The sequence below is a fragment of the Anastrepha obliqua genome, chromosome 4, assembly GCF_027943255.1.
Source record: "Anastrepha obliqua isolate idAnaObli1 chromosome 4, idAnaObli1_1.0, whole genome shotgun sequence".
NCBI lineage: Eukaryota > Metazoa > Arthropoda > Insecta > Diptera > Tephritidae > Anastrepha > Anastrepha obliqua.
Window position 1 is genome coordinate 114,287,142 of NC_072895.1, and position 24,613 is coordinate 114,311,754.

A 24,613-nucleotide genomic window follows, 5' to 3' on the forward strand; every position below is an offset into this window, starting at 1 on the left:
GCCAAAGCTCACAAAGAGCTGTAGAGCCAAAAGATGATGTTGAAATTCTTTGATACTGTAAACATTTTTTCGATAAATAAGTGCTTTTAATTAAATTAACAAAATTTGTTTCACTATTTTAATTAAATTAACGAAATTTATTTAGCTTTCGCACAGCCCATTGCATAGTTATGTTTATAATCAATTTAATCATTGAAATCATAGCAATTATGGTATTAAATTTTTAATTATTTGATTTTATTACTTAAACAAGGTGGCGCAAAACTAATCATCCAATATTGTTTTTGAATAACTTTTTTTGAATAAAAAAATTGATTTTGATTATGGAAATCCTTATTTTGACCTTTATCTTGCAAAAATTATAAATCTTCCGATAGGGGAGATTAATTTTGCGCCACTTGGTAGTAAGCACTCTATACCAGCCGATAATTATAAGCGAACCAAATAATCTAAATACATGAATTAAAGCTAAGTTAGAAGCTAATTTTGAGTTATGTAGTATGGAAAAGCACAATCAGACCACAAATGGGAGGGGGAGCGCGGCCAAACACTTAACAGAAGTGTACGCGCCAGTTATTTTTTTTCGCTTAAGTTTGCTGGCAAAACCAAATAACCCAATTTAATATCCACTTTTGCTTAGTATGTCATCTCATGCGGTTACTGAGAATTTTGCAAGGTATTCAAACTAGTTTCTGCCATTCTTTTTACGCAATTTTCTGCATTTTTGGTACTTTCCTGGCAGCTAAAATTCCCAGGCTAATTGACTCATCGTCAAGAAACTGGTTGCGGCGTCAGAAAAGGAAATCCCCATGCTTTGGACCACAAGTGAGTGCATGCAAATGAAATGTCACTAGCACATACTTAAATACACAAGTAAAATTCCACAAAACCAGTGGGAATTGTCGCTTGACAAGAAAGTGGGTATTTTACACCAAAAAAGAATAGTGCAAAATTGGATACGTAAATAAAATATTTTTGTTAATGGGTCGAGCTTTATGAACGGCGAACCAGTGTTTGACACAAAAATCTGTTGAGAAATGGAGATCTTATGAAATGCAAATTTTCTACAAGCATCCCTACACAAGCGCATGTACGAGTACGAGTACTCGCAGGTTTGTTGAAATGCGTATGTATGTATGTGCATGTGACAATATGCTTAAGAGTAGACGTAGACTTTCATGTGCATAAATATGTATGACAGCTACTCATTAACGAAACGAGTTATTGGCATTTAACGCTAATAAACATTTTTTCTGCAAAATAATTAACACTAATGAGAGACAATTTGTTTAACAAATGATTTCAAAGGTGATCACTGATCAGTATGTATGGGTACTTAATATCAGATAGCAATCAAAGTCCAGCACTCATACAACAGAAATTTTGATTTCTGGCAGTCTATCGGTTTTCCTAGGTAGGTGTACGCATGAGTCGATCCCAAGAATGATAGGAACAGAGGGTGCGTAACGTCACTTTTGCCAAGTTGTGCAGTGTTGCCAACCATTTGCTCTTCGCAATAAATTTAGTGCTCTTTTATGTATCAAAATGCGAAAATTTTTAAGTTGGTGTTTGTTTCTTATTTTTAATTTAAAGCTACCGAAACTATAACTTAAAAAAAAAACTTTATTATTAAACAAAAGAATGTTAAAAAAGGTTACTCTGAGAAGATTTTAGTGTTAATGAAAATTTGTTGGTACTTATAAAATTTGATATTTTGAAAGTGTAAATATAATATTTTGCTCCTTTTAAGGTTATGCAAGAATATTAAATGTCCCTCTCTCAACTCTTCGTAACATTGAAAACCTTTTTACACATTTTAAAAAGCGTTTGAATTTACTGAATGCGTATTAAAACTATAGAGGTGTAATCGTTTTTTCCGGTCCTAAATCTTTAGTGGGACATAGGGCATCAAGAGGTGTATTCATAGTTAAATAAGCAACAAAATACGAGAAAATACTTAAGAAACCTTAACGACATTTTTACAAAAAGAGTACCTTTATCTTGTTACATAACCTCAAAAATAGCAAAGAAGCCGTTCACATTTATTTAAAAAAATGCACATTTTAAAGACAAATTTATCACGCATACAAAGTTTTTTAAGTAATTCAATAAAAATTTGGTATTTTAATTTCTTTAAATGGGCATTTAAGTGCGTTTTTATATCCAAAGCTATAGTGCAATAGTGAGAGAGAGATTTGACTGCTGAAAGCCGTAGAACACCAACAATAACTGCAATAGCGGGCAATGCGACCAGATGTTAAAAAAAGAGGTTGTCTGTAAAGTCGGTTTACTGACGATAGTTTAACGTGATAACGTCATAAGAAAATACTGATTGAATGGTTGCATTTTTCAAAAGAAAATTTTAATTTTATTTGTTTGATAGATATTTTGTATGGATCTAGAGAATGAGTTAACATTGACATAACATAATATACTTTAACATAACATAACATAACATAACATAACATAACATAACATAACATAACATAACATAACATAACATAACATAACATAACATAACATAACATAACATAACATAACACAACATAACATAACATAACATAACATAACATAACATAACATAACATAACATAACATAACATAACATAACATAACATAGCATAACATAACATAACATATCATAACATAACATAACATGCTGTTCAAGCAAGGTAACGACGCATGAGCAAGATAACGACGCATTTTTTGGTGCGTGCAGCCGGCTACATAGAATTATAAGACGTTATCACGTCAAAAAATAATAATAACATTAAAACAACAGGTATTATTAACAAACTTGGTTTTATTTTAAATTCTTCAAGTAAATCAAATTAATAATAACACTGGGGAACAGTCATTTTGCGGCAGGGTTGGTTTAAGTCAATTCTGTGTGAGACTAGTGTGCTGAATACTAGAAAAATTTTAGATTTCTCAAATTGACTCTAGTTTTTGAGATAAAGACTATTATCTATTTCACTGAAAAAAACATTATTAAAATACCAATATGCACTAAAAAAATATTTTTATTAATATATTTCATTAAAAATTATACAAAAACAAAAATATATATTTGCAGTTAACTTAAATAATTTAAAAACATTACAAAAAAATTTTTCTGTTGGCTTTTCAGTTATGATTTTGCTTAGGACAATCCCTTAATAAGGTCCAGCAGTAGTCTGCCATCATGTGGCAGTCCCATCGACCTTGGTACCTTTCTTCCATTATTTTTATATCCTGGTGGAACCGTTCTCCCTGTTCCTCACTTTCACTGCTGCTTGCTTGATTGTCAGAATTCTCTAACATTTCAATGTCATTACAGGTAGCAGAAGATGGTCCTGTAAACACAGGAATTGGTAAATTGTCACTGTGCAATACTGGGGGTCTAACTGATTAAATATTAGGATAAACCCAATTCCGTTTCTTAAAACGGTTTGTACCTTTCACTTTTACTGCACAGAAATAACAGTCATTAAAATGATTCGTTGGCTCATTCCACCTCATCGGTACTCCGAATTGAAGACCTTTACGTCCTCCTTGGCTCCAGTATCGCAAAGATTCTACACAAGACTTACACACAATATTGGGTACCCAATATTTATTCTTTTGTACATACTTTATCCCAAAGTATGCTTGGTAGGTTGTTTTCACAAACTCTGTGATCTGTTTTCTTTGCTTTTGCGAACAAAATTTGCCACATATATAACAAAAACTGTTGCAATCGTTAGCACAAGGTTTTCGTGACGAACTCATATTTTCGAGACAACAATTTATTTAAAACTGAAAAATGACAATAACTGATAACTTCTGAGTCTAACAGCAAATAAGTGAAAGTGTTGTACCTAAATATGCAAACAGATAACGAAACCGTAGTTAGGTTTAATCAAATTAGTGCAACTGTAGGAGGGCACTTTAAATTTTTTTAGTAATTTTTAATTGTGCGTTTATCTCAAGAACCAGAGTCAATTCAAAAAATGTAATTTCATACTCAATATATATAATACAGGTGCTAATGAAAACCTTTAACAAAATTATTGCCGCAGATTTTTTTTTTTTTTTTGTTGCCCTGTGTAATCAATAAGAAGGCATATGCAAATACAAATACGTGAATTTATATATGTACATATGCGCATATACATACACATATACGCTCACTTAAGTAGGAGAGAGCAAGATGTCGAACGTTGCCGTTCGTTTGCTTTGTTTGCTTTGTCGTTCGTTCCGCGCTTTAGTTTGCAGTTCATTCAAGGTAACGGCAATGAGCAAGGTAACACTAATGAGCAAGGTAACGGCAATGAGCAAGATAACACTAATGAGCAAGGTAACGACACATTCTTTCGTGCGTGCAGCCTGTTAAATCGAATCATAAGACGTTATCACGTCAAAAGTAAAGCTAAATAAAACTGAGTGAATTATTAAAAAATATATATTTTACAAATATTTTACAATAATTTATACAATAATTCATTTAAATATATAAATACATAAAGAAAGAAATAATAAATTTGTGGCAATAACAATGTTGTCTGTCACAGCTCAAATTATTCAATTAATCAAAAATTAAATCTGCAATAAGAAATTCTCTGTAGCGTAAGACTGAGTATATAAAGCAAGTTAGTCTTTTCCAATTGTGGCCATTAAGTATCATATATCTATTACTTCTGCTTCATTTAGCTTCGCTGCGTTTAGGTATCTTGTTCTGATCTCTTTCAGTACCGGACGTCTTCCTTAGAAGTGCTGCATATCTTCTTCCTCGTTTAAATTGCAGAGGGTGCATATTTTCTGAGCATTTCCATACGTAGTTGCATTTAGCTTCAGTAAACCACATCTTGCTTTGAAAATTGTCGTAATGTCAGCTAGTCGCATATCTCCTTTAATATATGATTCCCCTTTTGAGTAGTCTAAATGTTTACAAATTCGCGTCGCGCTTGACTGTGCTTTTTGCCTTGCCATGTTGAGATCTTTTGTTTTCATTTTAGTAAGAAATTGCGCACAGCAATCTTGCCAGTATATAGCGGTGATGTTTTCTTCAAACTTCAGACCGAACTCCATTCCCATGTGGTTCAGATGCTTTAGCCAAAACACATTTTTACTTAAGATGTCTTGTGTTAGTTTGTGTGGGAGTCATGTGTAGCTCTAAAGAATAAATGTGGCTATCTTCACAGATTCCATCCTTTATAGAACAGATTCCATTTTGATTTTAATGAAATCAATGGTTTCGCTAAAAAGTCGTTCCATGTGCAATTAATACTAGCTTTTGTGGAAGTATTTCTGGCTTCTAAGTGCTCGCCCAATGCCATTTTGGGTGTGAGAATGACATTTATATTCCGCCACCAATTTAATTTCTTTGGTACCACCATTTTTCTGCCTGGGAAAGTTGTCCATCTCTTCTAAAGACCATCATCTCCGATTTATGTGGGTTTACTTCCATATTCCATTCGGCGCAGTATTTCTCCAGGTTATTAATCATGGATTGCATGACCTTAGGGTTATCCGCCAGGATAACAATATCATCGGCATAAAAGAGAAGACGTATATTCATGCCTTTAACCAATAGTCCACCTTCCAAATAGTCGTGCAAGTCGTTTAGATATAAAGTGAACAATAATGGCGACAACAGACATCCTTGTTTCACACCAGTGCAGGTTTCAAAATAGTCGGATACTTCTTTTCCCGTCCAAACTGCAAATCTAGTATTCGCGTAGATATTTTCTATGAGGTTCGTTATGTAAGCGACTGTGATTTTTTAAACCCCAAGCCATATTTCAGTTACCATTGATATTAGAGATTTGGAAAAAAATATTTAAAAGCATATGTCGAGCATATAAAGTGCGGTTCCGTACTTCTTTACTGGTTTTTAGTTTTAAAATGGAACCATTAAAAATAAACAAATATAAATAAACGCACATTTATGCTATAAAAACTGACTTCAAATGCAAAAACCGGCTTTGGTGCCCTAAGAAGCTAAACAAAAAACTATCTTCTTAAAAAACATAGTAGTTCAAATTATGTAGACAAGTCTTACAGAAACAATTATGCCGGTTTCGTTTAGGTTAGCAATCAGGTAATAAGCGGTGAAGAGCAAATATACAGCAGCTGGATACCTGGCAAGACAATCAGTGAATTTATTACGATTTTATAAATCCAATTTGTAAATCCACCTTGAGCGAAAATTCAAATATTTTTTAATTTGATTATATACAAACATATGTATGTATGTATGTATGTGTCTTAAACGCGAAATTTTATGGCTGAATTAAACATTTATGTTAGCATCAATTTTGTTCGGTATTAAAAATATATTTTCTTTAACAAATATATATTAAAGAGAAACGTGGCGTCAAAGTAGGGAAAAATATAGAATATAGAATATTTTTTTTTTTGGTTTTTAAATAATTTAATTTTATGTAGGGAACCTGCTACCTAAATGTTATGTAAAGCTAGGCTGGTTTATTTGCGTCCAGCGAATTGAGCAAAACTTTTGATTGCTTTTTAACTTAAAGTGGCCAGAAACAAACAGTTCGCACACGTGTTCCATAGATTTTCGGACCAAAACTGACAAATAGCGAAATAAGTCTCACAAGGGGGAAAAAAGGAAACCAAACGAGAAAAAGTGCTACAACGCCGAAAACCAAGGATGATAAATAACCGGGTTTGGTCATCCGAAGCGAAATGGTGAAAGTAACTTCGGCTGTCGCGTCACCAGGGACTCACCACCAAAATTCTGCCCGATCTTTTCACACGTAGTAACACACTCATCCAATCACTTGTTGTTGTTGTTGTTGTAACCATATACGTAGCCCTGTCAGTTTTACGTAGATCACCATCGGTCGTCTTCGTCTAGCTCATCTAACAGGAAACTTGCTATTTCGACAGGTTGCGCCCAGAGGGAAAGGTGTGTTAGATGAGTGGGTTTGATGAGGCATGTGAAAAAGTGGTTAGTGTCGTGCGGAGTGCCTTCACATGTTGGAAATAAGTTTAGTATGTCGGGGTCAATTCTGGATAAGTAGGAGTTTAACCTGCTACAGTGTCCAGAACGACAACAAAGTAACACAAAGCGCCTGCATTAAAGGGGATGATATCAGACCACTTTTTGTACATTGGAATGTCACGACAAAAGAAAATAAGAAAAGATCGTTGAACAGTTAACACGCATTTACAGCTAAAAGCATAGGACGATAGTGCGAATGGAACGACTTTTCGTTATTTCATTTGGTGCTGGTATCCGAATGTCTACGGCGATAGAAAAAAAAAACAAATTAACTGGTCTCCTGATATCGCCTTGTAGTACGAGTGCTGGTTGCTCTGATTTCTTTCGTATATCACCAATACAATCGTAAACAAATCGGCGTCATAACCCTCATTACGTCACCGAATCAGCTGATTCCTTCAAAATTACTGAGAGTTGATTAATGGTCTGATGTTGGCCACACTTCTACGTTCTATACATTCTGGTCAAAAACAAATTTTCCTGCAAATGAAAAAACATCAAACGGGTTGTTTACAAAATTATGAAATTCTTAACTATAAAATAGTTGTTTGGTTATCAAAAACATTTTATGAGAATTTCAATCGCAAAACTCAAAATCATAGCTTACCAGCGTTTAATTTTTAAGGCCCTTAACTGCAGGTGTATCACAATTAATTGATTGAAAAATCTATGAAAGCATTAAACAAAATTGTTTAAAATAACGTCCAAGTAAACTCAGCTACAATGTGTAACGACAGTCAGTTCTACGTAACCAAAACTTATATCCGGCCAACAATTGCAACTTCAGCAGCATTCTCCCCGCATATGTATGGAGCATGTTTATGCTACTACAATAACAACAATACGTAATCTAGAAAAGCCACTAAGAAGCTTAGAATTTTTTTTAATTCTCACGAAATGCTCAACCATCGATTGAAACGGAATATCTGTATCTGCCACTCAATCTTAGAAAATGGCGACATGACGGTACTACAAGTTTTTGAATAATCCATTCCTTAAGGGGCACCGCTGGTCTAGAATTTTCAAGAAATCGATTACTTTGACATATCGAAAGTATAGGCTTTTAAGAATATACTGTCAAATTTTTGGAAGGATTTCCCAGTATTTTCGATTCTACAGCTGTTTTAGCCGGTAGAGTCAGATTCATCACGCGGCCACTCTCAAAACTTTAAACTCAGTTATCTCGAAACTACTTTTTTCGGCCTGATGTTGTAAAAAAAAATATTCAGCCAAATGGTCTGAAATTTTAATATGTTGTTCACAGCATCAATGGCTATCGCCCGTACTAGAATCATATTATTATTTCAATTATTTCGTTTTTTTTTATTAAAAAACTGAAAAACCCCGATTTTTAGAGTGTGGAGTTCAAAACCATTCACCAATTCGTCAATTTTTTGTTATTCTAGTAAGGGACATAGCTACAGTCATACTGGTTGATAATTTTTTTGGTTTTTGTGTTTCAGATAAATAGAAGAGCCAAAATGGACAAAACCGTCCAGGTCCTATTTTTCCATTTTTAAAAGTATTAAAATTAAATGTTTTTTTTCATTTTTGCATGTAAAATAAGTTAAATAAAAAGCCTTAAAAATTTAAATATCCTTTTTCATTTTTTTATTGTAACGAAAAATTCCTAAAAATACCCTAAATTGTCGAATAATGTACAACAAGTGGTTGGAGCAAAAGAATGTGTAACAACCTACGCCCACTACCAAACCCCAATTCAATAGCAGCCCACCTACATCTGCGGATGGGGTGTGATTTTGGAGTTATAGGTACTTATTGAAATACCTAATTGGGGAAATACATCAGTGCACACTGTTAAGGCAGTCAAAAGTTGGAGTTTGCGCTCATCTCAGTCTATGCCTATGTGTGCTGCTCTCTCTTCCTTCTCTCACTACTGTGACTTACAAGCTCAACAAAGCTACTGTTTTCATAAATCCTATATCAGTTCCATAGACATTTTTTGTTATACAGTTTTTTCACTTCTCGAACCAACCGAAAATAAATAAAATAAGCTTGGCCACAGTGGCATGCCTTGGTGAGAAAAGTCAATAAGCGTGAAGAGAGTAGCTGCGCAAAATTAAAGGTTAACAAAATGCTTTTTCTGTTTTTGTTTTTCTTGCTGTTGGATGTTGATGAGTTCGTAACTTTTCTGAACCTTTCTTTGACAAGTATGTATGTATGTAAATATGTACTTTATTTATCTTCTTTGCATCTCTTTCTGCCAGTAAATTACATAAATTACCGGTGGATATTTGTGTATATTTATGCGCATAGTGATTGCCTTTTTGATGAATGCAAATCAGTTTAAGAAGGGAAAGGAACAAATTGTAGGTGGGGAATTCTTGGCGAGCAAAAAATATTGATTTATTTTTTAAGGCTTTCAACTGATGGGAAAATGCTAGGTAATTTTTTGTTGAAAAAGAAAAGTTTTTTAAAAATTTAGTTTTAATTATAATAATAAAAAAAAATTTCAGGACATTTTCCGTACTTTCGACACTTTTCTTAGTAATGGCGCACTACAAAAAAAATTTGAATGAGGTAAAACTGCAGGTTCTAGGAAGCCAATTGGCATTGCTGCTTCGACTGATTATGCAATTTTCGATGATAGTGCGCGAAAAATCTAATGGAAGGTTGACTGTGGGGCACGTAGCATATGTATATTGAAACTAAATATCATCTGTGTAATCTCCTTTGATTTGGGAAAACAAAAAATCGGTTAACATCGCGCCGTAACCCTCGGTATTAACTGAGACTGCCCTGTTTTATCACTTGTACCAAAGCATTGACGCGAGCAGATCTCAATGGCACAGCAATATTCAAGATGAATTCGTACAAGGTGTTAGCAGTCAACGCGCATTTACTAAAGGTGGTGGCACTCGACCAACAACCATGTTTTGTACGTTGATTGTCACGGCAAAGTATTGGAAAAGTAGAAAACAAAAAATTAATTCGTCTTGTTTTATTCTGTGCTGACAGCTACATGGACACGGCGAAAGAAAAAAACCAATCAGCTGATTTACCAACGCCACCTTTAATAGATTTGCCTTGGTAGCAGTAGTACAAAACAAATTTAGATGCATTTTGTTTTTGCCATTTGGTGGTTTGAATAGGAAAATCTGGCTGATTACTTTGTACAGGTTCCATGCAATGTGAATTGACTACTGAAGGTGGCGTCTTCCCAAAACTGTTACTTTATTTTTCGCGATTTTGACAAGTCTGACGTCAGGTCTCTTATCAATACAAGACAAACAAACGAAAGGAGGAGAAACTGCATGTCTGTGAAAATTCAGTGAATGGATTGGTAATATTGGGATTTATGACATTTAAACTAAACAATTTTATGAAAACGAAGTGCCACGTGTTGAATTGCGAAAGCACGAATTATAAAAATACCTCCAAATTCAGTTTTTTTACCGTGGCAGGAGAGTATGTGCGTATAATTTCTTGTGTTTGTTTATTTCCATTGCTTTCGCCAACTCTTCTTCTTCACACACAAGTAATTTCCCTTCCTTTTTCTCGTTTATTCATGGGCTCTGACGACAAAGCGAATTCGGAAGCCGCAACTTTGTATTCTATCATCCTTGGGTTCCATGAATCCCACGAACTTTCCACATATTTCACGAATTTCAATCAGAACGGCGAATCTATGCAAAGTGGCAGAAATGAGAAAAGAATCTATGCATCAGCTGATTGGTGCCTGCTTGTCAAAGTGAGAGTATTTGTATCTTCTCTCCCTCTCCCTCTTCGTCCTTAATTTGAAATTTCATAATGGTGCACCACATTGCTGTATTTTTGGAATAGATGATAGAAACAGATCACCTTCACATTCAAACCACCAAAAAGAAAAAAATTTAATCAGCTGTTCTGTTAGCAACATCTGATAAAAATATGGCAATATTAGTGTGAGAGTTTTCTAGAATTTGATTCCAGATGCCGCTGCCAATTAGTTAGAATTTTGTTTTATTATAAAGGGTTTTCCAATAAGAGGTGTTATTTTGATTTTTTCCCGTAAAAGATCAATGGTTTCGTTGCTTGTGTGGCACATAGCGCCGTCTTGTGGAAAATCAACGTTATCCAGATCAATATCATCCAATTCCGGACATAAAAAATCATTAATCATCTCTCTATAGCGTAATCCATTCACCGTAACTGTTGCTCCAGCTTCATTTTCGAAAAAGTAAGGCCCAATGACTCCGCCGGAACATAAACCGCACCAAACAGTCACACGTTGAGGATAGAGAGGCTCTTCAACAATAACTTTTGGATTTTCTGATCCGACAATTTTCCTTGTTGTCGAAACCACCGAGGTGGAAATGGGCCTCATCACTAATGGAATTCCGGATCATTTTCATGCATTTCAACGACCCACTCAGCAAAGACAAGCCGTTGATCGGCCGGCTTGAGTTCTTGTGTTAACTGGACTTTATAAGCCTTAAGACCCAAATCTTTATACAAAATACGGTGTAATGACGTTTGTGGAATGCCTAATTCCAGAGAACGACGAGGAATGGTCAAATCTGGGCTTTCTTCAACACTTTCGGTTACAACAGCAATATTTTCGGCTGATCTTGAGCGACGTGCACGGGTCTTATTCTTCACATCACTAACTTGTCCCAACAGCTCGAATTTTTTCACCAATTTCTGTATTGCGGTCCGACAAGGTGCTTCACAATGACCCAAAAATGTTCGAGTTTTACGAACCGTCTCTGCCAAATTTTCACCATTTTTATAGTGAATTTTAATAATTTCAATGCCTTGTTTAAGCGTTTATCGCTCCATTTTTATTAATAGCGTAGTTTCTACTTGTCAAATATCAAAAAATGACTGCTTCAAAAGTGACATCTACCGAAGCGACAATAGCGGGCTATTCAAAATAACACCTGTTATTGGAAAACCCTTTAGTTATTCCCATTTATTTGGTAAATAAAATGTGTGCCTTTCATTTGTCCATTCCCTTGGAAGCATTTGAAATTTTATATAATATACATTTTTGTTTTTGACTTTTTTTTAATATCTTGAAGGCAATGTACTTTCATTTCATATTTGAATTTATAACCAAAAGTAAGCTTTATGTGGCACGTTTACAAAATAAACACATACATGCATACATATGTAAACAAATATTAATTGACGCAAAAGAACGCTACAAATCAATATTAATTAAAAATCTGAAAAATAAAAGAAAATATAAAAACTGGAATTATTTAAAATCTAAAAATCGCTCAGTACAGACCAAAACAACTGGTTTTCAAACCTGTTCAATTTAACATTTTACAAAATAATTGCCGTTTTTCATGTTTTGTATGTTCATATGTGTGTACATATATGACTTTTGCTCCAAAAATACAGTATTTTACAACAAAAATGCAACTAGTTGTCAACATAAATGTGTAATATGAAGAAAACGCCTATGCTAAGTTGCATTTGTTCAGGTTTTGAAAGGTCAAATAGCTCACGCTGCCAATTTGCTAGTAGACATTCCAACATACATACACACAAGCATTAGATACACTTAGTAATGTCTACTTCTATAAATTTTAATTCTGACTAGTTTAAGCAACAATACCAAACCGGCATTATTTCTAAATCTATTACTCTTCAAATTTTACGCATGCCGGCTACGATTATTACAGTTCTTGTCTTTGTAACATACAAGGTGAAGTGCAAAATAAACAAGACTGAGCTAAACTAGAAACGGCAGGAGCTTTGTTCTGATAACTTCGAGTTTATTTATTCAAAATAGTCCCCTCTGCACAAGTCGGTACAAGCCTTTTGGATGGCCTCTACGGACGCAAAACGTTTTCCTTTCATGGCCAAATGCAATTTTCCGAATAGGTAGAAATTCAGAGAGCCATAACAGGCGAATACGGTGAGTGATTGATGGTTAAAATGCAATTTCTAGCCATAAAATCCACTCATAAGCTCTGAGGCAACTCTGTACAAGGTGGCGCAAAGTTAATCACCGTATCGGAAAAATTTTAATTTTTGTAAATGGCGTCGGTCGTCTATCATATTTGACGCTTGTGAAATATACAGTTACATACACAGACAAGCAATGGAGCGCGTAAAGGTAAGAAAAAAAGATTCCATCACTCAAAATATTTTTTTATTTAGTGAAAAAGTTATTCGAAAACAAAATTGGATGATTAATTTTGCGGCACCTTGTGCAAGCTAAGTTAGATTTTTGTTACATTGCCTTTAAAATATACAAAAAAATATTATAAATAATGTTTTTCATTTAGTAAAAAAATCATTCAGCAACAAAATTGGATGATTCATTTTGCGCCATATTGTATATCAAACAATCCATAACATCTCTAGCGGTACTCTAATCGAAAAATTATTTAATACTAGCCCAAGAAAATTCGTTTTGTTTTGGTTTTCAAAACGAATTTTTGATTTTGTTTTAATTTTGCCTTATAGAAATTTCTAATTTTAATTTATAAGTTCTATATCCTATTAAATTTAATAACAATTGGATTTTGTTACTGAAGACGATAATTTGAATCTATCGCTCGATTACCAAAATCGGCTTACCTTTGTTGAAATTGGACTAAACGTAAGTATATTTTCACTTACTGGCTGACTGATCAACTCTACTTTATAAATCTTTCGGAAAAATACTAAAGGGTGGTTAAGTTTCAAGGGCCGGGGATGATTTTGAATAAAATACAATTTTTTTAGGAAATTATTGTCATTTCTCTTTATTATGATAATATTGGTATGGCTTAATTACATATGGAACAAAATATCGGCCAAATCCTCCATCCGATGGTCCCAATTTTCGATGACGCTGAGGCATAATTGAGGTTCTATGCCGTTAATGTGCCAAGTTATCTCATCCTTTAGCTCTTGAATTGTTACTGGCTTATCGACGTACACCTTTTCTTTCAAATAACCCCAAAGAAAGAAGTCCAACGGTGTCAAATCACATGATCTTGGCGGCCAGTTGACATCGTCGCGACCTGAGATTATTCGGCCATCAAATTTTTCGCGCAAAAGAGCCATTGTTTCGTTAGCTGTGTGACAAGGGGCACCGGTCCTGTATGTATCTTCCAATTCGGGCCATAAAAAGTTCGTTATCATCTCACGATAGCGAACACTATTCACAGTAACTACCTGACCGACCTCATTTTGGAAAAAATACGGCTCAATGATGCCGCCGGCCCATAAACCCCACCAAACAGCCATTCTTTATGGGTGCATTGGTTTTTCGACAATCACTCTTGGATTATCATTCGCCCAAATGCGGCAATTCTGCTTATTGACGAATCCACTGAGGTGAAAATGTACCTCATCACTGAAGATGATTTTCTTCGAAAATTGGTCATTCACTTTTGCCATTTCCTGCCACCATTCTGACCATTGACGACGCTTGAAATGGTCAAGAGGCTTCGGTTCTTGAGTCAATTGCACCTTGTAAGCGTGTAAATGCAAGTCTTTATGCATAATGTTCATCAACGGCGAGCGTGAGAGGTGCAATTGTTGGGCACGACGACGAGTTAAGGTGGACGGCTCTTCTACCACACTATCGCGAACAGCAGCAATATTTCTGCAGTACGAGCTGTACGAGCATGCACTGGTGTTTTCACATCAGACCCGGTTTGCTCAAACTTTTGCACAATTTTTCCGATTGTACGCACATTTCGACGATTAAATTAACCGAAAAAATCACGAAGTGCGCGATATGCATTTTGATTTGAACGCCCGTTTTCATAATAAGCCTGAATAACTTTAACGCATTGCTCGATTGTATATCTTTCCATGCTTCAAATTGAGTTAGTCCGATGTCAAATAAAATGCAGAAACAAATTTGACGTTGAGGCCGTTAAAATTTAACCACCTGTTATTATTATTAAGTTGTACATACATAAATTAGTGTGAGCCAGTTATTTACGCTTGCTATGCCCGCACTCCGCACTCATATGGCTAATTTACGCGAGTGTTTAAGTATGACTCCGTGGCGCAACGGTAGCGCGTCTGACTCCAGATCAGAAGGTTGCGTGTTCAAATCACGTCGGGGTCAACAATTTGATAGACTGTTCTTTTTATTACAAATTAATTTTTTTTTAGTATTAGAAAAATGTATACATTTATAAGACAAAATAATATAAAATGCAATATTTAAGTGCCAGTATTTACTGAAATCGCCTATCGGCATTGTACCAGCATTTATGTACGTAATATACATAGAATGTGTAACGATGCTGTTATTATTATTTCCTTAAAGGTGAAATCGTTAATTTACATACATATAAGGCAGCATAAAAACAAATAACAGAAAATTTTAGAATACAAAATGCTATTTAAAGATTGCAAAATGTCTGTTTTTATTGCAGCCTATTAACGTCATTAGTTCTATCGCTTGGGCAAAATTGCTGCACTTAACTTTGTATACTCTTACTATATTTATAAAATAGATATATTATTTAGCTCGTTTTTTTGTTTAATTATTTGGTTAGAAACAAAAATTGCCAAATTTAAATACTCACCCCAAAGCAACTCTCTTATTCGCATGGGAGGTTCCCTGCAGTTGAACATTCAAGAGAAAATCCATTTGTTATAAACTCTTTATCTCTCCAGTCTCTTAATGTTATACAAGAAAAAGCTCTTTTTAAAAGCTTTGAAAGCAGTGTGACCAGATGTTAAAAAAAGAGAGAAGCTAAATTTTGTAAAACAAAATAAAATATAATATTAGATGACATGAAAGATACATTATACAGCGAGAACAAATTCGCAGAATAAAGTTCCGTTATTTTTGCTTTTGTTCGTATGCATTGTCTACTCATAAATTATACTCAATTTCATCTTGTTCTTAAAAATGGAGTGGGGAGCTAAGGAAAATCGCATTGCAATGATTGCATTACAAAAGTGTGGTAAAAGTGCAAGAGAGATTTATGAATTGTGGAAAAAACTTAATATTTCGAGAATGTTTGTTTACCGCAAGATCAATCGTTTTTCCCAAACGTCTGAAGTGATAGACAGAAAAAGAAGTGGTCGTCCTCGCTTGGTTCGAACCACTACAGCAATAAAAGCCGTTCAAGAACTCGGAGAAATTTCCTTTCAAAGTAGAAAAACGTCTCCAGGGAAATGATTGTATCGATCAGATCCATGTCAAGACTAACCACATGAAAGCCTTCCGTCGCTCAAGTGGTCAGCTTTTGGCCACGCACTTGAAAAAAATTAGGATCTACAGATGCAGCAGCTTCCTCTGAGGCTATGAAATTTATTTTCACAGATGAGAAAATTTTCACTGTCGAAGAAGATTTTAATAAGCAAAACGACAAAATCTAAGCTAAGGGCTCAGCGTGACCGCCATCCAGCATCCGTAATGGTTTGATGGGGAGTGTCCTGTAAAAGCGTTACATCTCTCTATTCCTGCGAAGTAGGGGTTAAGACCGGGGCGAAAGTATACCAGGAGGATGTCTTAGAAGGCGTAGTGAAACAGTTGAGCAGTACTTTCTTCAATGGAGTGCGTTGGATCTTCCAGCAAGATTCTGCTTCAGCCTATAAGGCAAAAACCACCCAACTGTGGCTAAAAAAGCTATATTCCTGGGTTCAAACCGTAGAAGATTGGCCCTCTGCAAGTCCCAATCTGAATCCATTAGACTACAGTTTGAGGTCAAAATTGGAGAAAATGGCCTGTCGAAGATCTCACATAAATTTGAGGCGTCTCAAACAATCATTGGTTAGAATGGCGATGTCAATATCCATGGAAACCGTGTGTGCTGCAATAGCTGAGTGACCTAATCGTTTGAAGGCTTGGGTAAATTTAAACTTGTTTCTTTATTTTTTACATGATTAAATAAACCTCACTTCATTAAAAAAAGTGATATAATTTTATATCTGTAATGGACTTGACTTGTAACAGAACTTATGACAAGGCTAAGTATAATCAGAGAATGTTAATGCATTAACATTATCTGGTATAATTAAGTGTTGATACTTTTTTTACATAGCTTCAACAGTAAACTTCTAATATTGAGCAGCGATTTAAGTATTTATATTTATTTACTCGCAAAATAGTTATATAAATAATTATATAAGAAAAAAAGGCAGGTATTAAAATTCTCATGTACTGAAAATTCTTTTCACTTCATCATTACTGAGTGATAATACGAAAAAACGAACGTTCCCACGACAGTCTATTCTAGCTTACCGGAACGACCCGGTTTTATACTCGGCCAACGACTGGCAATCCAGTAACATTCCTTAAATATTTATGGGGAATGTTTATTTTCATAAATGGTGGGACCTTCAAGATAGAAACCTGCACAATTTGATAACATTAAGTAAAAAGCAAAAAACCTAAAAAAAATGAATGCCAATTTTGGGGATGCGCTGGCCAAAAGTACATCACCTCTATCCAACGACTTCAAAACAAAATCCTACGGAGCATAGTAAACGCGCCATACCTTCGTGATTTTGGCATACCAACTATGACTGAAGGGATGCAGTTAATTCCCATATCTCAATGCGCTAAAATTATATCTCACAAACAACGAGTAAAAAAAAAAATTTCAATTGCAGCATTCAGGTTACGTCGGCTGAATTCATCTCGAAGCCATTTAAAACGACAACGGCAGCAGATCTTATGAAGCGCGAATAGCGATTATTTTGTAAAATGCTTTTTGAAACAAGTTAAATTATCAAATGAAAATTTGATTGCACAATTGCACAACGCTTCTTAAAAATTTATAAGAAGCGTTAATAAAAAAAAAGAAAGTGAAATTAGAATTCATATGTTGAGGTTAGAGTAAAAAAATAAATCATAAATACAGCATCGCAAAGAGAAACCTGACCACACTGAAATTATGTTCAAGCGTGGTAAGATTTACTTACTCAATGGTTCAAGTTTCAAAAGCACACTTTCATTCTCTTGCTCTTCGTATTGCTCATTCAGATTGTTTTTAAAGCTTTTACATATTGATAAAGCGCTTGGGCTTAAATGCGCCATTTGCGCTGAGTGAATATAAGACTCCGTGGCGCAACGGTAGCGCGTCTGACTCCAGATCAGAAGGTTGCGTGTTCAAATCACGTCGGGGTCAACCATATCTCTGCGATCTCTTTTTTTATTCAGTTTTTTTTTTTTATTCGCAAGTTATGCATAAAAAAGTAATTATAAATTAAGCGTTGGTTTTTGTCACTTGATAAAAATAAAACAATTGCAAAAATTGAACTCAGGTATGGCTATTTAAGCAATTTCAAAACATTATTGCTGGTTCCTGCACTCTATCCTTCTTTCGTTTTTAGGTGGGCACAGCTGCGTCAGAATTTCCCAAATAAAACAGGCTTACGAATAATTATTGATTTTTTACCCAAGCACCAGGCCATTTAATCTCTATGTAAAATCGGCTGCTGAGTACGAAAATCCACAAAATTAAATGTTTTCATGAAAAGCTTTGTTTCGTGCCAAAAATATGAAAGTTTTCAATTTATATACAAAAATTACTTCCAAATTTTTTACTTCTTCTTTTTTAAACTAACATTTAAAAAAAAAATTAACAAATAAACCTCAAAAAATATGACAGTTATTCGCCTGAGAATAATGAAAACTAATTTTATTGAAAAATGAGGAGTGAAGGAAATATATGTAGTAAATATAGAAAATTTAATTACCTTTAATTTGGTATGTCCCAAAATTTGAAATGTTTCTGCTCTAGTTTTTTTTCTTTAATCCAAAGCAGTTATTTGGCGATATCTCGAAAACCACATGACTGAAAAAAAAAATTATTTAGATTTTCGAAAAAAAAAAATATTTAGGTTTTGGGGGGTGATTTTGACTGTAAACTAGTGCAACCTCAAATGGATAACTTAGTTAATGATGATCACTTTTTTCTTGAATAAATATATCTGAAATGCAATTTTATAGTCACTTGTCATGAGAAAAAGAAATTGCGACTTCTACCGTATATTTTTGCCCGCCATTCTACAATGTGGCACAAAATTAATTACCCTATCGGTAGATTTATAATTTTTGCAAATGGCGTCGTATGTCAATCATATTTGACACTTGTGAACTATGTATTCAGCTGCAGTGCACAAGCAGATAAACAATGGGGCGCGCAAAGATCAAAATAAAGATTTCTAGCACTCAAAATAATGTTTTTTTTTAATTTTTTTTATTTATTAAAAAAGTTATTCTAAAACAAAATTGAATGTGCAATTATTAGGTATTGCATGTATGGATGTATATTTAATATTGTTTTTATCAAAAAACTTTCAAAGTCTCACCAATATTTTCTCTTCAAACTGCCTTTTAATCAATGCGCTAAAATTATTACACGCCTACTACTAAACCATAGCTAAAGCAACAACAGAAAAAAAGGTACTTCGTACAAATAAAATCTAGTCAAATAAATGATTTGCGGATGCAATAATCGTAAATAGCTGGTAACAATAATTGTGAATGAGCACTTAAAATCGTGTGTTGATGAGGGGTAACATGCATGTGCTTGTGTAGCACATTTGCTGCAATTTATATAAATGACTCCGTGGCGCAACGGTAGCGCGTCTGACTCCAGATCAGAAGGTTGCGTGTTCAAATCACGTCGGGGTCAAATTGAAGTACTCTTTTTTAATATTTTTTTTATAATTTTAGTTTTATTTAAAAAATAAATCTTTTAACTTTTAATACATTTGCATCATAATATTTAGTCGCAATATTAGAAGAAATGCAATTTTGCGTTTTATTCATAATATTCTTACAGTATTTATTTACTTATTTCAGATGTTCTTAACGGCGCTGTCTTCGATGAGGATCATGATGAAATGGTTGTCGTCAAGGATATTGAAATGTTTTCCATGTGCGAACATCATATGGTTCCGTTCTATGGAAAGGTTTCTATTGGTTATTTGCCGTGCAATAAGATTTTGGGGCTCAGCAAGTTGGCAAGGTATGTATTAAAATGCTATATACTCGTATTTTCAAATGCATAAGCGTGCCTGTATGTGTACTTTTCTTTTTATAATACTAAAGCTTAGTAAGTGGCAATAACTTAAGTTCATAAATTCTGTATTCAAACCAGAATACGAACTGTGGAATAAATAATTTTATATTTTATTCGATTCTCATGAATTAAATATTTTTCATTATTTAGAATTGTGGAGATCTTTTCACGACGCTTGCAAGTGCAGGAACGCCTGACCAAGCAGATTGCCGTTGCCGTCACACAGGCCGTACAACCAGCTGGAGTTGCGGTTATCATTGAAGGAGTGTAAGTGCTATTTTACAATAAAAAATTATGTTATTAAAAAAAAATGAAAAAATTAAATAAAATAAATTGAATAAATAAAAATAAAAAATTAAAAAAATAAAAATAACATAAAATAAAATAAAATAAAATAAAATAAAATAAAATAAAATAAAATAAAATAAAATAAAATAAAATAAAATAAAATAAAATAAAATAAAATAAAATAAAATAAAATAAAATAAAATAAAATAAAATAAAATAAAATAAAATAAAATAAAATAAAATAAAATAAAATAAAATAAAATAAAATAAAATAAAATAAAATAAAATAAAATAAAATAAAATAAAATAAAATAAAATAAATAAAATAAAATGCAATGAAATGAAATAAAATAAAATAAAATAAAATAAAATAAAATACAATGGTATAAAATAAAATAAAATTAATTTAAATTATATAAAAAAATAATACTAAAATATAATAACGTAAAATAAAAAATAAATATAAAAAAATAAAATAAATTAAATGAAAATAAAATAAAATAAAATAAACAAAAAATAAAATAAAAGAAAACGAAATGATTTTAAAAAATAATAAATATATCTCTGTAGCCGATATGTTTTACTAAAATTGTGTTCTATAGGGTGGCTCAGAATTAATCATCCAAATTTGTTTTTGAATAGTTAAAAAAAAATTCCATTCCTTTCTGCTTTCATCCAATTTTGTTTTTGAACAATTTTTTTTTTATTAAAAAATTTCCATTGCTTTCTGCTTGTATGCAGCAGCTATCTAGTTAACAAGTGTCAAATATGATCGACGGCGCCATTTGCAAAAATGATTAATTTTGCGTAGTTAGTAATTTTTTGTTTGTTTTTGAATTTATATCATAAACAACTTTTTCGAGTACAGACATTGCAAATTTTATTTCATCGAACTTTTTTATTTTATTTATATTTTTTTCAATTTCAGTCACATGTGTATGGTAATGCGAGGCGTACAGAAAATCAATAGCAAAACTGTGACCTCAACAATGTTAGGCGTCTTTCGTGACGACCCCAAAACCAGAGAGGAATTCTTGAATCTCGTCACCAGCAAATAAGTACTTGCACTTGAATATTTGGACTGGAGATGCGACAAAACATTCCGATGAACCGAAGTACGTAAAGGCGGAAATTTTTATAACGAATGCTGCTATTATACAATATTTTAAAGAAAACTATATATGTACTTAAATATAAATTGCATATTGTATAAGAAATAATATACATATTAATATACATACATACATTTATATAAAAATACTTAACCCGAAAAGAAAAGAAAAAAGAAAAATAAACAGCCAGAAAGAGAATTGTATTGTACTTAAGCGGCCAACACGATAGTTACCGTGAATGTTGGAAAAGTAAATACTTTTTGAATGTCGTACAAGACAAATGAGCGCATTAAAAAACCTAATAAAATTTAAAACAAATATCAAGGCTAAATGGATTATGGAATATTATTTAGTGAAATATATATTACAAAAAGTGAGATAAAAAAAGAATAGTTGTGTTCGATAGGAAAATTAGCCCATCAGCAGCCAGCAATCCAAATCAAGAGCGTAAGGAAAAATTCTCTCTTAAAGAGCAGAAAAAACAAAAAGTTAACGAACGCAAAATTTGCTATCAGTGTAGATTGTGTAGAAAATTTGTGTATTTATCATAAATATGCTTTGTATAAAATTTCCGTTTTATTGCTTCTAGAAAACTAAAAACTGTCCATTTCAGGCGGACGCAGGAAAGAGCAAAAGTGTTGAAAAGACCAGATTCACCAGAAATAAATTTGTTTGCTTGAAACAGTACAATCATATATACATATATGTAGTATGCTTTAAGATGATATGTTTTTGTGATGCTTAATTTTTGCAGTCTCTTGCACCGAACTGTCACTTAGCTCAAAATTTTTAAGTGATTGATGATGTTTTGGTGTAATCGAACGCCTATTTGCAAAAATTATGAATAACTATTACACATTTTTATATTATCGAACGCAACTAAAGGGAATAATCGTGTTAAAAATTATATGAAAAGTAAAAATTTGAATAATAATAACAATAAAAATAATTTGAATAACAACACAAATAACACAAATGTTATAATAATAAAGTTTGGAAAACTTACAGGAAATGCACTAAAAGAGTAACATTTAACAAAAAAAGAAGCTTTAAGATGAACCTGAAAATTTTTGATAAAACTTACTTTAATGAAATAAGCAACGAAAAAGTGCGGCAATCTTGCATTGTTACATTCAAGCTGAATTATCTATTAGAAAGACCTATTTTGCGAAATATAAAAAAAAAATGATTTTGTTGACTTAAGTTAATATAATACTTTTACCATTAAAAATATATTTCTTAAAAATATGCACTTAAGAAAAGGTTCTTAATAGTTAATAAGGTGTTGGAGAATGGAAAATAATTAATGTTAATTTATTGTATGAGAAAAAGAAGAAATCTGCTTGCCATTTATAAACTGCAAAGAATGGAAAAACGCATAGGGACTTTATAAAAAATAATCATACGTTCTAAAATATGCTTTCATGAAAAAAATATGCCTATATTTATAACAAAATCAAAAAAAAATAAATAAATAAAAATTAATAATAATAGTATTGAAAGAATGATCAAAGCACCTTTGGCTGCTGCAAATCGTTTAGGGAATTTACACAATCAAAAGAGTTTACAAAGAAATTATTGAAAAATGTCGCATGAGGTTTTACATAATTATATTATATTTACACAAAAAAATATATTTAATCTTAAGCAAATATTAATAAAAATTATCATTTGTGCTAAAAATGCATAATAATTGCTTTCATGACACTTACGTGGTAGAAAACGAAAATTTTTTATAGCGAAAAAACAAAAACAAATTTATGTGTTTGAGGACATTTACTAATGAAACTACGAAAAATTCCTATACAAACATACATGCATACATCCATACTTCGAAACATTCGTTTATAAATAATATGTTGTTCATTGTTGTAATACTCGTTAAAGTAGAAAACTATAAAAATAATTACAAAAAAATATATACATATATATATATTCAGTACTGTTACTTGCAGAGATATGTATTAAAAAAAATAAAATTAAAATAAATTTGTTGTTATTACAAGCAAAATTTGACTTGCATTTTTTATGCTTGGGAAAGTTCAAAGGAATTTAATTTCGAAAATTTGGAACGATATTCTGGGATATTTTACCAAACAATAGACACAAAACCCAGAAGTTGGCTACCGACTGAAATCGAAATATCGACCGACCAAAGAGAGTAAAGCAACTAATTATCACGGATGATAGATAGCAGGTAGTTAGATGTTCGTTAGATATGGTGAAAAAAAATGTTTGAGGGAAACTATGGATTCTACGTCATTCGTTTTGTGTCTCACAAAATTTAGCTTAGCTTAGTGAAACACAAAACGAAATTTAGCTTAGCTTAGTCAAACACAACACGAATGACGTCGGCATATCTGTCAAATTCGCTCAGAACCGAATAACGGTATGCTAGGTAGTACACCTCTCAAAACCTTTTCATCAAGAATGATGATATTCTCTCCATCGTGCCTTTTCACCATAACTAATTCTTAATATTATTCTCTGCCTCTCTCTCTCTCTCTTAGCTTCACAGTCTGTGGTGGAACATAGCTTTATAACAACAATTCTCCTCCAATTCAGCCTCTCTCTTGCCTCATTTCTCCAATTACGAACGTTCATCGCTTTTAGATCTGCTTCAACATCATCAATCCAGCTCTTTCTTGATCGGCTTCTCTTTCTTCTTCCTATTGGACACAAAGTAAACACCCGATTTTCGACTCTTTCGTTGGTCATTCTTATGTAGCGGTCAATCCATCTAATCCGCTGCGCTTTAATAATCCGTATTACATTTTCACCACCAATAAGGTTTTCAACATCGTTGCTGTAACGAATGCGATACGTGCCGTTTTCAAGCCGAATCGCAATAGCTGGTTTATATCATTAACTTTCAGTGTCCAGATTTCAGCACCATAAGTAAGAATCGGACGTATCAAAGTTTTATATAGTACATCTCAATTTTCTGCATTCGCGATAAAACCTTGGATCTGAACAATTTAATATATGCATAATACGTCTTATTAGCAGATTTAATTCTTTCATCTATTGCAAATGATGTGTCTTTACTTGCTGATAGAACGAATCCCAAGTATTTGAATTCGTTTACTCTTTCCATTTTACGTGCTGAGCGAAATTGAAAAACAGAAGCACGATTTCAATTAAGAATAATAAAAAATTCAAAATAAAATCTTCCTTTCCCCAAATCAATAAAAGTTTAAAAGGATGGATATTGTAGTTTTAAATAGGTAACTTTTTTGAAATATTACTTAACATTCAAGAAAAATAAAAGT

At 32.9% G+C, this 24,613-nt stretch overlaps 1 protein-coding gene and 3 non-coding genes across 5 annotated transcripts in view; all 4 read left to right on the plus strand.

The window, feature by feature from the left end:
• Window positions 1–21,731, plus strand: part of LOC129243695 (GTP cyclohydrolase 1) — a 64,351-nt gene extending 42,620 nt beyond the window's left edge. For both annotated transcript variants that reach the window (XM_054880902.1, XM_054880900.1), the window contains exons 3-5: window positions 19,722–19,887; window positions 20,092–20,208; window positions 21,158–21,731. In XM_054880902.1, coding sequence (XP_054736877.1) covers window positions 19,722–19,887; window positions 20,092–20,208; window positions 21,158–21,287 — 413 coding nt within the window. In that variant the 3' untranslated portion in view covers window positions 21,288–21,731. The remainder of the gene's footprint in view (window positions 1–19,721; window positions 19,888–20,091; window positions 20,209–21,157) is intronic.
• On the plus strand, window positions 14,946–15,017 carry Trnaw-cca (transfer RNA tryptophan (anticodon CCA)). The gene has a single exon. It is a non-coding gene; the product is annotated as a tRNA-Trp (tRNA).
• On the plus strand, window positions 17,968–18,039 carry Trnaw-cca (transfer RNA tryptophan (anticodon CCA)). The gene has a single exon. It is a non-coding gene; the product is annotated as a tRNA-Trp (tRNA).
• Trnaw-cca (transfer RNA tryptophan (anticodon CCA)) lies at window positions 19,480–19,551 on the plus strand. The gene has a single exon. It is a non-coding gene; the product is annotated as a tRNA-Trp (tRNA).
• Window positions 21,732–24,613: the final 2,882 nt, after the last annotated feature.